A 17,324-nucleotide genomic window follows, 5' to 3' on the forward strand; every position below is an offset into this window, starting at 1 on the left:
TTGGATTTAGTCTATCTCTTTTTGTCTTCCAGAGTCAGCTGATAAGATTCAGTAAGTGGAGGCACTACCAGATTGCTGACTAGAGGGACTCTGCTTTAGATCAGGGGATGTTTAGAATACCCTAAAACTGCATGTATATGAGAAGGTCTGTGAGAATTAGTCTTAGTCTGCTTAAAATTCCTAAAGTACAATGGCCATAAAATTTCCAAAGACTTGAAGAGAGATTGAGTTAAAGAAAAAAACAAAAGTCCTGTTTGCATCAAAATTTATATTCCTTCATCTTAAAGTCATGTTTCACGTTTCAGCAATAGGAGAGGTGGACCGTCACTCACTAAGCTCCTGCTTCCTTCCTGTGTGTTCCCCTGGGACTCTGAAGTAGGAAAAGCATGGAGGACTATTTCTGTAAGAAATTATAAACTATTCTGCTTGTTTGTTTTTTTAGATAATTAACTCCCATTACAGGTGGGCCTATCTGTTGGTAAACCTTACTCCTTGTCAGGGAAATTCTAATCCCATTCAGTGGTCCAAAGTAAAATCTTACTGTTCGCAGTGACTCTCATCTGAGGCGGAAGATAAATTGCTTCTACTGTTTTTTTTAAACAAATCCTGTCTCCAGATCATGATTAAGACAGTGATACTCTTCAAGTTTACAGATTCTGGGTTCAAGAAGACAACTTACATATCTAGTCTGAGGCACAGCAGAAAGAGGTCTGGCTTTGTGTCTTGACTTCCCTACAGAGCAGCCATATGACCTTTCAAAGTTAGTTAAAACCTTTAAGCGTCAATCCCTCATCTGTAAAATAGATAAGGAAGTTCTACCTGGAGGGATAACTAGGATAAAAACCATGTATAACAGTATTTATGAATTTTGCAAATGTAAGAGGAAGCCACTCACAAATGGTACCTTTTGTATGAATACATTTATAAACAAACTAGGGAAAATGAGAATGTGCTCTTAAAAGTCATTAGAGTGCATAGTAACTGGTAGGGACATCTCGGGACTTATGAGTGCTGGGAATATTCTGTATTTTTACCTGAATACTAGTCTCATGTATTCAGTTCATGACAGTCAACTAATACACTCTAAAAAGAAGGGTAGTAAATGAGGTGGTCAGCAAGTCCAATAATTGTCTCCACTTGACTTTGTGTTTTGGAAATTCTAGAGGTCAGACCATATGTTGTCCATATTTGCGGGAAACACTAGACATGACATAGTAGACTTGGCATTTTAGGTTAGTCATATTCCTAGCCTGTTGATTGTAAGTCACTTGTGTCCATTATATGTCCTCAAAATTAACCAACTGAAAGAGAGAAAAATACAGCAGGTACAGTAGGGACTGGGTTTCTCTCCATTCCAAAGCTGCTTATTTCAAGATTCCAGATATCACCTCAGAATTAGGACCAGTGTTACTGATTTCATGGGTTGTAGAGACAGAAATGTAAATGTTTCTGCTCTCAAGTTCCATCTGCATGTTACCATAAGCTATGGTGAAAGTTCATTGGTATGAAAGTTATAAGGCTTTGGGTGAATTTCAACTATCTATGGGGGGGGAGAGCACGTGCTAGAGAGAGAAGAGAAGAGATTATGCTTCTAATTAGTGACTCAAGTATTAAAGTAATCTTACTGTCCTTAAATACCTCCCCTTTTCAAAGAATGTCTTTCTAAATCATTAAACCTGGGGTTTCTTCCAGGCCTTATTGGTCTCTGTCAGTAAATAACTTAGCAACCACCCTTTCAGAAGGCTTTGCAATTCACAGAATTCTAATAAAGTAACCTTCTTGAACAAGAACGTGGGGCCTATACTGCTGCCCTCATTTGACAATAGAAATCCCAGAGAATGCTGGTGATTTATTTAGAGCTTTCCTCTTGTTTAAAGTGATTTCCTCATTAACTCCCTAAATTTAAGGGAAAGATATGCCGTCCTGCAAACCTGACTTTAGTATAATTTCACTGAATGGCACAGGGTACTCATCAGCAAATTAAATATCTATTTACACAGATAGCACACAGAAGAGAAAATGGCTGTCAACCTTCAGCACTCTTTTTTAGCAATTCTTATCTGGAGAAAATTGCTTTTCTTTGCTTAGCAGTAAAATGCAGAGTTACTGCCTTATACATAAGGGTAGAAAACTGAAAAATTTTTCATCAAGAACTACAAATCAGTAAGTCTTATGATCTCAAAGCTGGTATAATAATCGAGCTAAATTGTCTTAGACTGGGCAGTGTTCCTGCAATTCTTTGAAGCATATTCACTGTTTCCTTGAGTAAAATTGAGGGCTGACCTCCATTTACAGAAACACAGAAACAAGTCTCATAAATGCTAATATTTCTCTACCAAGTTCTTCAGAACAAGGCCATTTCACCTAAGCCCATACATTTTCAGTGCATGATTTAAGTAAACTGAACAAAAAAGAAAGCCTTGGCTGGATGCTCCAGCATCCCCAATGACCCATCGTCTCCTATATGCCGCAGAAATGTACCGCTCAGTGTAGGTCGTTATTACCTTTTTAATATCCATATCTTAGCAGATATTTGTACAAACACTGTACAAAGCACTGCTAAAATAATCTGTAAATATAGTTGGGCTCTATCTCAAGTCATTAGTGTAATCAGTCTCTTTATATCTCATAAATACATGCAACACATGATTCTTGATGTTAGAGATTTAAAAATCATAACATTCAGTGCTCAACGGGCATTTACTGCATGTGGTACTCAACTAGGCATTTTCTGTGCATTATCTCTTCTAATCCTCTCACAACCCAATGGAGGAGCTGTTCTTACTTATAGATAAGGACACTAACGCCAAGAGAAAGTAACCTGTTTATCCAAGGATGTGCAGCAGAAAAGTAGAGGAGTTGGGATTTCATTCCAGGTGGTCAAATTCCAGACACTCTGCGGTCCCTTTGTTCAGCAGCTCCCTTCACACAGAGGCCAGCCAGGGCCTGCCAAAATGAAGTCTAGTCCATGGTGTCTCTGCCAGTTCTAGGCAGAGATAGGAAGCCAGCTCCCCATGATCTCCCAAGCTCTCTTATTTATGCCTTCTCCTTCCCCCAATGGATGCCTTTCCTGGTTCTCAGCCCTGTGCTTCACAAACGTAAACGCGCCTCAGCATCACAAGGGTGAGCCCTTTAGGAGATGCCTGCAGAAGACTCTGGAGGTTATAGAGAGCAGTGATAGATGAGGTAGCCCTCAGTGAATAATATAGAAATGGCTTAAAAAATAGAAGCAAAGGCAGGGAGTCAGAAAGTGGAGTGGGGCCGAGACTGAGAGGGCAGCCAGAAGGCCCTGTCCCGTGTGGCTGCCCCAAAGTGCCCATAGCAGGCAGTGGGTAAGTGCTTGACTAACATCCAATTTTTAAATTCTCTGTGAAATATCAAAGATTATTTTACACATGAAGACTTTACTAGAATTCAAAACAGTGTCGTGTTCAGAGCCTAAAGTGAAACAATTCCTCAGGCAGTAGGGCTGCTATTAACAGCAGCAGAGTCTAAAGGAACTTGACCCAGAAAATCAGGCCTGCTTTCAAATCAGGCATTATGGTTTTGTTGGTGGTCATTGTAGTGTGGTTGGTGCTCCTAGAAAGCCAAACTCTTCTAGTAGCCAGTGGAATTTAAGGAGACCCATTGGAATTTCAGTCACATCTTTGATAACTGCAGAATCTCTTAAGAGCTGAGGGCTTAGCATAAACCCGTGATGGCAAACCTTTTAGAGCTTTCAATGAAACAAATAGCCTGCTGTGACACAGGTGCCATAGGTTCACCACCACTGGCCTAGACCTCCTATTTTTTCATACTCAAACAGCAGTGAGCTCCCATATATCCATGAAGAAAAGAGATTCGCTGAGTGTTGGCGGGGCTGTGGGCGATGGTTTGAGGTATAACCCTTTATATATTTGGAGTTGTAGACATGATGGAGATTGGAGAAATGGGGTGACAGTCAGACCTAAGTTAAGTTTTGCTTGCCTTTGTGCTAGTTTGTAGCCTTAGATGTGCCCCTCAAACTCTGAGCCTTCGTGAAATAGGGATGATTAGATTGAGAAGAAAAGCCAAGTGCAATCGGGCCCCTGGAAAGAGCCATGCAAGTGGAAGTGTGCTCACTGTCCCCCTCCTGGCATGAGCTGTCTACTTGAGCAGGCAGGGCTCCGTCAGCTCAGCCTGGTTCTCCTTGGACGCCCTGCACATGGGCACGTGTGCTGGCTGCTCAGTCTCAGGGCTGGACCCGAGGAACTTTCCCAGTGCACCACTTCTAATTCCTCTCCGCCCTCCCTTCGTGGAATTAATCCCCTCAGAGTGAATCATAGTGTCCTTTATGGTATGAAAACATCAGAGGACACTGTGGTTCCCTTTGGGAGCCTGAGGTCTCTTCCAGCATCCCTGGGTTTGTGCCTTGTGGCCCGGAGTCAGCCTTCCACGTTGAGTCTCTGATTCTGCCCACAGCTGTCCAAGGGTGTTCCCTGCCCATCTGGAACAGGGTGTCTGTCACACACTGGCCTGCACTCACGAATGTGATTAAGAATGGCCTTGTAAAAAACAACTGTTAGAGGCAAAGTAGAATTTGGATGTGATCACATAAAACAGTTTTGAACAATGAGCTATCGGTGATTTGATTTATGAGTTTAACATTTCAAAGCATTTGCCATCTTGAACAAAGAGAATGCCTTTGTAAATCCTGCTGGCAAAAACTATCTAGTTCTTGGTTTTATGGTTTCTATCAAGAATGATCCCCCAAAGGCCTCATGTGCCCATAGGGGGCTCAGGAGGTGTCACTTTCCCCTGGTCTCAGTGAGAAAGGAGAACCAGCTACTGGACTATGGGCATGCCCCAAACAGTGGGAAAGCAAAGCACAAAAGGTGCCTTTTAGCTACCTGTTTTGAATTTGTGTCTGACAATTAAAATTCCAGCCATGGATCCAACAGAGTAACTCTTAGTTTCCCACTCCTTCCTCTTACGTCCTTTCATTGTAACCCTAACAACTGTCACTTATGTTTATTAGTAAAACATCTTGGAAAAGTTACCACTCCTGGAAAGAGAGCTCAGATGCCTCACTTGCTTTCTTCCTAAGAAAGCAGTTTCTTTGCCCACCCTCCCTTGCCAGTGAGACCCTTACCACCAGAGCCAGATTTGGATGCCTGGTCAATCACGGCAGAAGCGCAGTTGGCCGTGTTGAGTGATGGTGCCTGGCTGCACCGGTCCCTTTGGAAGTCATGGCAGCAGTGACGGTGTTCAGGTCAGAGATATCTCCTGCTATTGTAGAGCTTATGATCCTAGTAGGAGAAGGGAGAATGTGAACTAATGGCAACAGTGCGAGGCAGGACACGGTCCCTTTGTGATGAGAAACCCAACAGGAAGGGGGTGAAAGAGAAAAGAGATTGGATTGGGAGAGACTGGGGGCGAACAGGCACTGGAAGAGGGAGTAGGACCTTTGGTTGATGTAACTGTGGGAGGAGGGAGTTCAAGGCCAGTGGCGGTGTTGCAGAGCCGCAAGAGAGGAAAGGTACAGCCGTTTTGTTTCTCATGCTTTCTACTTCAGTGGTGTCGGTGATGCCCCTGCCCGCCTGCCTGCCTCAAGGATTGGGAAACTGTCTTGTTTAGTGTAGGTCTCTGACTCTTGCCATCAAGAACTGTGTGTTTCCTTTCCTTTTTACTATCCACAATCCCTGGGGGGTTGTTTCTGTAGTGGCTGATGTGTTGATATCATCACACACCGTATTTGCAGTCCTTTTCAGTAATGATTTCTGTGGTCTTTCACATAACTGTGAACACTGCACCTGCCCAGATGCTGGTCAGCAGCACTGCACTCCTGCTGTGTGGCCAGAGCGGGCCTGGCAGGCATGGCAGGTGCTCGGGTGGCTCAGGCAGGATTCTGCTTGCTGAGCAGGGTTGGAGCAGCAAGGATTGGGGAGGCCCAGAGCTGGAGCAGGAGAAGCCAGCCAGCACAGGTGGCAGGGGAGCTGTAGAGATGAATAGCAAGAAACAGAAGAAGACAGATGAGGAGCCCTGGAGACACATGGAAGGTTAAATGACGCAAATTATGGAGCATGGTGAGAGGAAGAATAAAAGCTGGAGGATTATCAGGAAGCACCAGATCCAGTCAAGTCCTGCCTGAGTCAAATTAAGTTCATAGACTGAACCACACGGCAAATATTTAGTTGATGCTGAAATTCAGAATTGACAGCTGAAGTAGAAATGTATTTATTATATGCTTTTTTCATGTTAAAATGATGACACCGAAGCGATTGGCTTTTTCCCCTGCCCGTGGAATCCTAGGGTTGCACAATGTCTTGTAAATGTCAAAACCATAGATAGGGAGTGTTTGATTCTCCCTTTTGCTTTCTCACTACAGGAAATAGCAGACCACCACTGTACGGGTTTCATCTCTCCCCAGAAGAAATGAGGAGACAACGGCTTTACAGATTTGATGGCCAGTGAGGTGGCTTCTTGGAAAGACATGGCCCAGTTGTGTCACCGCTGCCCATTTGGTTCACTCCCCAAGCCTCTGATTAGTTTTAAACAAAAGCAGAGTGCACAGTTCTCATCCCATATCGCTCCTACCTGCCATGGACCCTCACTCTGTGGCCCCTAGGAGTCCAGACTCGCGCCCGCCCACTGGATGGAATGTCTGGAAGCCAGGCTTATTAAAACCAGCGCACAGCCCTCTGAAAGTGGCCAGTCTCCTGGCCTTGTTCTGTACCAAACAGAAGACCACTTCCTTGGTGTCGGGACCAGTTTCTACACTCCTTTACCTGCCTCCTTCCTACTCAGGGTGCTTTCACATTGTTTTGATTCTGAAGACCGTGATTCACCAGGAGGTGCTGTTTTCACCAGTTTGATCAGCCCCTCCTTCAGCCCATGCTGGATGCTTGACTTGGCAGGAGGTGAGGCACCGTCCCCTCATCCTCCTGGCACGTTGCCACGGTGACTGTCCAAAGGACCTGTGGCTGCCTTCCCAGGGTGCTGTTCTGTTCTCCTTCCCCCCGGCACCTCAGCTCCTCCTTATAGTGTACTTGCTTTGCTCTCATTCCTTTGCCCAGAGAATGCTTTACTGCAGAAGCATAAGGAATGTCCAGTGTGGAAATGAGGCCTCCATGCTCCGCTAGGTATCAGTAACACCAGCAGTTGTGGTGGCAGAGCCACCCCTCCAGGGGCAGTAGGTGGACCTGGGAGGCGTGGCATTGAATCCTCAGAACAGCAGCAGGCGCCACGTGCAGAGGAGAGCAGACAGGAGACTGGTCACTAGAAATCCTCTCAGGAAGTATTCTTTCCCTTATAAACGCGCCTTTTAATTGGCCGCTGTAATAGCTGTTTGTCCTAGACAAGTGTCCAGAATATACCCCAGGGCCCTGCAGTATTACAGTACACAGATTATCTGTCCCGGTCTTGTGAGGCATTTCCTGGTTCTTGTGTTTCGTGAATTAAAGGACATAATGTCACTAATGTCTTGCTGTTATGGAGGTTTGGTTATTTGAGACAGGGTCTCAGCATGTAGTTGAGACTGACCTTGAACTCACTATGTAGCCCAGGCTGCTGCAGCGATCCTCCTGCCTCAGTTTCCTGAGTGCTGGGATTATGGGCGTGCGCCACCACACCTGGCTGAGATATTTTTAAAGAGAAAGAAGCAGAAAAGAATCTTTCTATTTTGACTCATCTGTCATTTTATATAGCTTTGTGATTGTGAAAGTTAGGGATGTACTTTCTCTGTATATAAAGCAAAGGTCTGGAAGGAAATGCACCAAATGTTAACAGAGGTTATCTTTGCAGGTGAGTACACAGGATTTTTGTGTTCTCTTTTTACAACTTTATGTGCCGTTTTTTAAAAATATGTGTATGTGAATGTACTGCATTTGAATTCAAGAAAACAGATTTATATAATCAAGAAGTAACCAGTGAAACACTTAAAAATAAGTATTGGATATCCATTGAGAAAATTCACAATATAACCAAAGAATAAATACATTATAAATAAATACATTATAAGATTTTAAAATCACCTGTATTCCCACTGCTTAAAGGTATCGGGCTTAACAATTTGGAGGTTCTGCTTTCTCAGTTTTTCTTTTATATAAACATTTGAGAAATTTGAAGTGTAGTGACTATGCAGTTATGTGTCCAATTCCTAATCTGAATTTACCTGGAAAAGGCCTTGACACATTCTTACAAATGAGCTAAGAAAGCCAGTAGAGGTGGGGACACCCTGACCTACTGCTGGCAGAATGGCTTAATTTATAATTGATGCAATACTAGGTTATTGATGATATGAATTATACTTGTGAGTCTGCTAGCTTTAAACATAACTTAGAGTTAAATGTTCAAGCCCAAATCCTTTCTCCAAAACTTAAGAATTTGAATTCCATTTCCTCAATGAGAAGTAACTACCTTCTTACATGCCCTCTTTTCATAGCACATGGAAATTCTAATATTTACTGCCATTATTATTACTATTACTACCATTAGTGCATAACGACACCAAGGCGTGCCTTCTGCATCAGCGTATGGATTATGAGTGAGCTCTATTTATGTTCCCACATGCCTCCCATCTCCCCTTTCTACCACTCAAAGACTTATAGTCGGGATTCATTAAATATTAGTTTTTCAAAGTGTTTTTTCAGTTGCATTATAGGTCAAATCACTTATATATGGAAGTATTTTTTTATATTTTGCTTGTATCCAGTAGTAGTACCTCCTTATTGTGTACAACCAAACACCAAGACACTGGAATCAAAGCTTGAATGCTAGAGCTATAATATATGCCTTATTTATGGAGTGGGACATCACCAAACATGTAAAGATGTGAAAAGGGCATTTATAAATATAAACCAGTTATTTTTACACAGCAATAAAGATGTTCTGGAAATTATTATAATTATTTTGTTCAGTTAATGGGCTTGCCTATAACCAGTGCTTATTGTTTTGAGTCCTTTCCTTGCTACAAGAAAGAATCCCCAAAGTATGCCAACAAACTGGAATTGAGGAAGACAGACAAAAGCAAGTGCATTAGACTAATTACCTCTAATGGAGAATAAGCTTTGAGAGCTGATTTTTAATTTGGTTTCTTTGCTTAGCAGTCATTTCCCGATTGTTGTGGTGGTGGTGGCCCAGGTCTGTAATCCCAGCTCCCTGAGTGCTGGAGGCAGGAGGATCCAAACTGAAGAACAGCCTGAGCGGCTCAGTGAGACAATGTCTTGAAAAATCAAAGGCTGTGAATGTAGCTCAGTGGCAGAGGACTTGCCTGTCATGTGCAAGACCTCGGACTCAATCCCTGATACCAAAACGTCATTAAAAAAGGATCATTTTTCTCCCTTTCTCTTCTCATGGATCAGAACAGTTATTTCCTCACTTCCTCTTTCTCCCATTTTAGAATCACAGACTCTCAGAAGGACTTTTAAGTCTCTGTTCTACTCACTACTTAAAATCACTCTTCACTCAGTTCTACATAACATTGCCACGTTAGGCTTTCAAAGTCCTTTTGCAGTGTCACTCATCCTTTCAAATACCTCTCGCTGTCTTTGAATTGTCAAAGGATAGAGGTCGGAGTCAGCATCCGCAGTGGGGCTCCAGGCCTCCATCCCTCAGCATAACAGAGCCTGCTCCCTGATGCCGCCTGGCTGTGAGTGCTGCTAGCGAGGCCTTTTCTGTGCTGGCCCCTGTACCTAGAACAGCCTTTTCTTCTCCCTTGGCCTGGCCACCAGACCTTTCCCAGACACCACAGGCCTGAGTGAACTTGTATCATCAGACCTACTGCATGCCTTGGGTCTGCAGCCCATGGTTTCCCCACACCGCTAACTAGTGTGGCTGGTTCTCAGAGAACGTCTTCCTCTTTCCTTTGTGTGTTTCACCAGGGGCCATGACCGCGTTTCTCTCCCTTCTGACAGTACCTTGAACAGTGCTTCGTCTCGAATGTCAGAACCAATGAATACTTGAGGATTGAAATACACAGAAGCACGCTTATACCATCACCAGGTCACCAGTGGTGCACCAAAGTAGTTCTCAAATGTGCACAAGTAAATCTGCACCATTCATGGTATTACCGTAAAGCGCACTGTTCTGGAAACAAATGAACATTTTACTACTCTTGAAAGTTTCCCTTACTGTTTCCAAACTGATAGGTAAAAGTAATTACTGGTTGAGAATTTCATCTTTGGCTAATAAAATCATAAACACTTATTATATAGTCACTGAGGCTGCAAGAAGTAACACTTCTGGCCCGTGGGAGAATGAGAAGGGCTCAGCTGGCTGGTGTGTAGCAGCCCGCAGGTCTGGGTCAGGATGGCCTCCACACTGTTCTTTCTCCACCTCGGAGCAGTTTCCCTGCCTGGCTGACCTTGGGTACTTAGGGGCTCCAGAGGCCTAGCAGAGATGGGCCTTCTGGGCTCCCCAAAATACCAGTTATCCAATGTCTGCATCCGCAGCAAGGCAGGAGCTAAATAACAGTATCCTGCAGTTTACATCTCTGTAGTTCACTTTCATGCCTCTCACCCTTCCATGTAACCTGTGAAGTGGTGTTTGAGCCAAGTACTCCTTGGTGCCTGATACAGGCCCTTGTGCCCTGGGGTCTGGTTTTCTTTCTCTCCCACCCTCCATCACTGGCTGCAGAACTGTGCTTCCAGCGCTCAGAATCCCATCCTTCCCAGCCCATACTCTTACCTTCTGCAGTTCACAGGCCCACCACGGAGCAGTCCTCCTCCTCCCTGCTAAGTCAGCTGCAGGTATAGGCCATGCGGTAAAGTAGGTTAAAAAGAAAAAGTTAACCCACTTTGGCTCAAAAGAAAATAAAACAGTTGTTTTGGGAAAGTCAAAATTTTATATACAGTGAACTACATTATAAATCAGAATACAGCAAAGATTTAAGGGTCAGTGGGAAACTAAGCATCTTGTAAAAGTTATGTGTTCAGAGTCTTTAGCTTTACAACCACAGGTTAGAGAATGGGATGCAATTTCACATTTTTTTCTCATGAAGGAATAAATATTTAAGCGCCATAAATTCAAGCATATCCCATGGATGTGGCAGCCAGCTTTGGTGGTTTAAAATGCATTATGCAGAGTTTCTGGCAGATAACAGTGACAGTTGTAGAATACTGATTTTTCATGTCAACTGTTTGTTCCCTGCAGAACTTATTGATAATGTCCGTGCAGGAAATTGTGATTTTTTTTTGGGGGGGGGTAGTACAGTAACTGAGAAATGAAATAAAAAAGCATTCCCAAAGACATTACAACTTGACCAGTTGTAAGTAATTCTAATCAGTAATACATATGCCCTGTGAGAATCACAATTCTATACACAAAGAACCCAAGAAATATCTTTCTTATTTATTTTAAATAGAAGATATGACCATAATCAATATATAACTGTTATATGCTAGACAGATAATCTAACTTGAATTCTCAACACAAGAATAGTGTAATGTCTTATAAATGAGGGAGGTACGTTCAGTGAGTTGGCAGAATTCATCCAGGGTAACAGCTGGAAAGTGGCAGGACCATGTCCAAATATGGGTTCAACCAACTAAAACCCTCACTGTTCTACCATTGTGCAGCCATACCAAGGTACAGTTTACAATTATGAAATTATCCCGGTGAGCTGATGTAACACAAATGTAATTTATTGGAACACAAGAAAGACTTGCTTTATAATCATCTAAAAGCGGCTCAAAAAAGATCCAAATTTTATAGACTATTCCACTGACTAGTTTTTCTTGATTTTACGTTTTTGTTTTTGGTGTTTTTTGTTTTGTTTTGTTTTGTTTTGTTTTTGGTACTGGGGATCAAACTCTGTCCTTTGCACTTGTGAGACAGGTGGCGGAACTACTGTGTCAAATCCCCGGCCCCTCCACTGACTGTTTTTCAAAGCACCAGTAACATATACAAACTTCATAGACAAGTTTTGCACCAGGAAGCTCTTAAATCCTGAGAGAATATAGATTACAATATGAGTTGTCAGGTGGCATTTCAATGAAGAGTTTTCTCTCAGACAAATCTCACAAATGTCATCATTTTTGAAATTTCAGTTTTTAGAAAAAATAATCTATTTTGGAGGCGGGGGGAATAAATTTATCAGTTGGCTTTGGGTCAAAAACTGTAATAGGAGATTGCGGGCATGCAGATCTGGTGCTTTTGAAGTAAGAAACGGTGTGTCCTCCTCATTTTCCCAATGAGGATGCAGAATTGTCACTGAATAAAAGAATGAAGTGTTAATATTATGTCCAGCTCTGTGCTAGCCCCGGGCATACATACAAGGACAAGGAAAACATGGTCCCTGCTCACCAGGGACTTTTGTTTTAGCCATGGAATGAAAGAAGTGTTCTGAGACCTTAGAGAAATAATGGAGAACAAGAGAGACAGCCCCATTAACTGTTCTGGGAGCAGCAGGAGGGAGTCCACGTGTCCTTGAGGGAATTTACATGCGTGCATGCCACTAATTCAGTAAGATAAGTACAATTCTGCCAAGTCAGGGGCCCTGAGGGAGGACATCCCTGGTGAAAAGAGGAGGAGCAAAGGCACAGAGGTACTGCGAACTTCTGCAGAGCTGCACTGAGGTCGCCGTGATCAGAGATGCTCCCAGACATGCGCCATGACCGGTTCACACTGACTCACCGCGTGTGAAGTCTTCTGGACTTCGTGGGCAGCATCGTCACGGAAGGACTGTCCAAAAGACGACCAACTCAAGTTTGAGTGGAACTTACATGACAGCTGGGATTTGACACTGGAGGAACTGGTTAGGTGGCCTACTGCAGGAGGGTAGGAGGATGGAGGAGGCTGAGAGGAGGTAGCTGTGCACCCGAAGGGGTGACTTAGGGGTCGGTGTGAGGAGTGCGAGCACAGCGTGGAGGCCCGACTGCATGGATCGGGTTCCACTCGCCACAAGTGACAATGTCTAGGTACATTCGACCCAAGAAGAGGGAGAATCCTTGGGAAATATGATAAAGGCCATCACTAGTAATGGATTAGTAAAACAGCTGCAAAGCTTTGTTCGTGGCCTTCATAGAGAAAATTATTTTAAAACACATTGCTGTATAACCAAGTGAAGAAAGTTCTGCCCTGTTTCAGGAAGTTATTTGTTTCTATTTTGTTCTCATTGTGAGCATTTACTTTTTTCAAAGCCAAAAGGCAGCATTCTAGCCATATTTAGAAGACTCATGTGCTACACTAGTATTTTCAACTGCTTTATATTCACTGTTCCAGATCACTGTGGAGTGAATTATTCACTTAATTCAGCCCATTTTTTAAAAACCTTACTTAAAAAGCTTATTAAGATACTACTCTTGGGCCACGGATTTAGCTCAGTGGTTCCGCCACCTGCCTCTCAAGCACAATGACTGGAGTTCAATCCCTAGTACCAAAAAGACACTAAGGTTAAAAGACCTACAATAAAGCAAGGAAGATCCATTTCTGATATTTCACTGATCATTTTTACCTCTTCCAGACAATGTTCTTGCACATGTTCATGACAGACTTTTAGGAGACTTCAGTTTTGGTAGTAGACACAGGTTTCAAAAATATAAGGATAATTACAAGTAAGGTAGAAATTTAACTGGGTTAAATTTCAGGTACTCAAACCAATAGGGTGGCCTAAAAAACTCAAATGGGTCTGTGAACTAGGAAACGTTCTGGTACATCAAGAAAATATCTCATCTTTTTTTAATGAGAAAATATCTTAAATGGCCATGAGTGGCTCATAGCAAATTTCATTTGAAATGTATGCTGCATAGAAGAGCTCGTTAGTAATCAAAGTCGAAGAAAAACACTTCTTGTACACAAAATTTTAATTGAGTTTCTCTCAATTATTTTTAAGTGCACTGAAACTACTAAAATGAATGTCACTTTCATGAGTAATTTATTTGGTTTTCTCTTAAAGGATATTTTCTGTAGATGAGGAAGGGGGATTTCCTAAAACTATTCTAACAAATCTTTTGATTTTTACAATCAGATCACTGGCTTCTTGGCAAAACAGAAAACTTATCTTTTGCAATTCAAAGAGTGTACTCATTATAAATTGACAACCCTTCTGAATTCTATAGAAACCACAAATGCCAAATGTCTGCCACAGCCTTGGCTCAGTGCTAACATGGAAGACAAGAATTTTTTTTTAATTATCAAAACAGGATGCTTCTGTATCAACTTATCACAGGAACATAAAATTCAACTTGTAGATTGTTCCTGGGTTTTTTAAAAGACAGCTCCAGGCCTTCTTTGGGGCAGGGAGATGGCCCTGACTTAAGTGAATCTTCTTACCCAAGTTTAATTAAACCGGCCCTTTAAAATTTTCTCCCAAGTGCATAATGATAGCTCTGTCACTTGTCTCTGTGATCTCCTCTGTAGGAGGAGGAACAGTGTCCGCTGTAAGCTACAAGGAAGCTCTGCTGGTCCTCTGGGGAAGGGGCGTTAGGTGATCAGTATGAATCCCACGTGGCCTCAGTCCCATTAGCTCCTAGGACACGCGGGTCCCCCACTGGGGAAAGCGATCTGCTTGGAAGTTCGCTGCAATGAAGTGTCAGATTTTGTGAATCACTGCCTTAATATTCATTAATAGCTTTTAGGCTTCTAATCCCCTATTGAATATATTTTCTTCCTTAATTGCTACTTTTCAAAAGGGCTGCCAAAGAAGGCATTTCTAGTCCCTGAAAAACGCAGAAGAGAACATAATGTTTTATATTCCTCTGTGATGTGCCTGCGCTAACACTGCAGCTCTAGAAAAGAGCGGCTGTGGGCTTGGAAGTGTTTTTTTGTTTTTTGTTTTTTTTTTTTGTAATCTCTTTGGGTCATGGTTTTACAATTGTCTAAAGTGCATGGAAAAAAACATTAAAGAGGAAATCATTTTGAAATGTTGAAAATCTCCACTTCTGAGTTTCATTTGTTGACTTACGTATTTTTTCCTGTAAAATCTGTCCAGAAACCCAATGTTCTGTAGGGTAATCGACTTCCATTGTTTGAGATGCTGATAGCCAATGAACGAAGTTTTCAGTAATAGAATTTGTAATCTGGCCTTTTAATTGCTTTCTTGAGAATGATCATATTTTCAAAGCCGATTTTTCCACCACAGTCAATAAAATAATGGTATGTAGATTTCATCGAGATGGGGGGAGCAAAACAAATCCCACACATAGCCTTTGTTTAATCTGTAAAGAACAGAAGGAGGAAGTAGAGGACTGGGAATAACCCCACTGAGCACAGGAGGGCCAGAAGTGTGATCTGGAATAAGCACCATAGAATTTTCAGTTCTCTTCACACCTGGCAGCGAAGTTTGCACTCTCTAGCTGTACTTCACACAGACCTGGCATCTGCTGATTTTCTGGCGCTGGGTGTGGCCATCTTTTAAGGTGTCTGGTGATGGCGCTGAGGAAAATTGCGAGTCTGGTTTCACCGTGGTCAGCCAGAAGCTGTACTCGTTTGCAAAGAAGTGACAGGTGCCCTGTCGGCCTTGGCATTCGAGGAACGGCGCCGCTCTGAAGTCCTGTAGGCAGCTGCCAGGTGACATCAGGGCCTGGCCTCCTCCTTGGTCTCCAGCTCCTGTGTGCTACCCAGACAACAACAAAGAATTAGGGCTCAGGAAGCTGCCGGCAGCCCGGCCTAGGCCTGCTTTTGACAGTCCAATAAACCATGTCCTCAAAACCCTAACCCAGTCTTGCAAGGAGGAGGACTAGGAAGCATGCTGGGAGCGCACACAAAGGAGACCCGACTGTGCGGCAGCGTTCCAGGGCAGAGCACTCACCATCAGGAAGGAGTACCCGATCCAGAGGCTCCTCCAGGTCCTGGGACACGGAGGGACAGACTGGTCCTGGCTGTGCACCGCCACCGCCTGCGCTGGGGCCTCGCACACAGCACAGCGGCTGATGTAGGGCCGGATCTCCTCCTCCGACAGCGGCGCCATGGGGAGGGGCGCGGCGCTGGCCAGCCAGTAGGACCTGTCGTTCCTCTGGGCATAGTGGCACACTTGGTGGACGTTGCAGTAGGCAAAGGGCAGCGTGCTGAACACAGGAAGGCAAGATCCCGCCAGGCCTGGAGGGAAGGGGAGATGGCCAGTGTGTGAGCAGCTCTTCCGCCGCGTGGCAGTTAGGCACACAGGCTCTGGAATGTGATAGCCGCGGCCTCAGCCCTGACCCTCAGCCCCTGGCCATTCGTCCTCCCTCATGAGCCCCAGTTCTGCACCTGAACAGGGACGCATCTGTCCTCGCAGAGCTCGGGGTCCAGGATGTGCAGATGTGAAAATCCAGCCAGCATGCCTCAGAAGGAGGAGCCAGGACCGTCCCGGAGCTCGGCTGGAAGGAGCTGCTTTACCCCAGATGTGGTTGTGCAAAGGAAGGAGCCAGGTGTGGCCATGGTGATGATGACTCAAGGAGATGCTGCCTCCCTGGGGCTCAGAGAACTCGAAGCTCAGTGAGACTCACTGCCCACTGCTGCCATAGCCTTCCTGCAGCCTCCTGCCTAACCACCACTGTCAAGGGAGGGCAAGGTGTGCCAGCGCCCAGACACTTAGATCCTTGTCTTGAAACTGCTCAGGGCAGCTCACAAACCTATGACTGAAAGTGGACAAAGAGCCCCGGTACAGTGGTGCACAGTTGGAGTCCTAGCACTCTGGGAAGCTGAGGCAGGAGGATCTCCAGCTCTAGCTCGGCCTGGGAAAACATAGCCATTTGTGAAACCTTAACTCAAGAATTAATTAAAAATAAATAGTCTGGGGATGTAGCTCAGTGCAAAGGTTCTGAATTCAGTCCCCAGTACTGCAAAAAGAAAAAGAAAGTGAACAAGGAACACCAAGCCATGTACATTAAAGTCATGTACATTAAAAACAAATGGGAGCAGGGTGGGGAGTTAGTTGATGCTGCTGACAGGTTGTTTAGCAGAACTATCAGGGGCTGCCATCCCCCACCTCAACATAAATACAGGAACCCACCACATCCCACTAAATAATTTACATTTGGAAGTAAAAATTGCATTTTATACACTTACAATAAACCCATCCAGGAAGACTGGTTTTTTCAGCACTAGCACTTAGGCCTTCATGCTGAGCTACATCCCCAGTCCTTTTCGATTTTTTGAGACAGCATCTCAGCTAAGTGACTAAGTTGCTCAGGCTGGGCTTGAATTTGTGATCCTCCTGCCTCAGCCTCCCAGAGTGCTGGGGTTACAGGTGCACACCACAGAAGAATCCTTTCTTAAAAGTGAACAATAACTGACTGCTACTTGCATATATGAAAATGATGTTTAATGCATAGGAAATATCTACACTGATGGTGGATGTTTTCTCTTAAATTGTACAGATGAACAGTTGTGAGCAGGGATTCCTCCGTGTTTATTTAAAAAAAAAAACAAAACGATAAATGAAAAAA

General features: G+C 43.8%; 2 protein-coding genes across 15 annotated transcripts in view; one reads left to right on the plus strand and one right to left on the minus strand.

The window, feature by feature from the left end:
* The window catches only part of Rhbdd1 (rhomboid domain containing 1), a 169,504-nt gene that overhangs the window by 124,991 nt on the left and 27,189 nt on the right, over nt 1-17,324 (plus strand). The window contains exons 7-8 of one of the 14 annotated variants that reach the window (XM_010611765.1): nt 306-402; nt 6,347-6,425. The exons of 12 other annotated variants lie outside the window; for them this stretch is intronic. In XM_010611765.1, coding sequence (XP_010610067.1) covers nt 306-379 — 74 coding nt within the window. In that variant the 3' untranslated portion in view covers nt 380-402; nt 6,347-6,425. Of the gene's footprint in view, nt 1-305; nt 403-6,346; nt 7,520-17,324 lie in introns of those variants that run through there. One more of the 14 variants, XM_010611764.3, reaches the window with a different exon arrangement.
* Col4a4 (collagen type IV alpha 4 chain) overlaps nt 14,481-17,324 on the minus strand; it is a 99,052-nt gene continuing 96,208 nt past the window's right edge. The window contains exons 46-47 of the mRNA XM_010611767.2: nt 15,707-15,993; nt 14,481-15,511 (exon numbers count right to left, since the gene is read on the minus strand). Of these exons, the coding sequence (XP_010610069.1) occupies nt 15,248-15,511; nt 15,707-15,993 (551 nt within the window). The 3' untranslated portion in view covers nt 14,481-15,247. The remainder of the gene's footprint in view (nt 15,512-15,706; nt 15,994-17,324) is intronic.

The sequence above is a fragment of the Fukomys damarensis genome, unplaced genomic scaffold (genome assembly GCF_012274545.1).
Source record: "Fukomys damarensis isolate Sample0158 unplaced genomic scaffold, DMR_v1.0_HiC HiC_scaffold_16, whole genome shotgun sequence".
NCBI classification, from domain to species: Eukaryota; Metazoa; Chordata; class Mammalia; order Rodentia; family Bathyergidae; genus Fukomys; species Fukomys damarensis.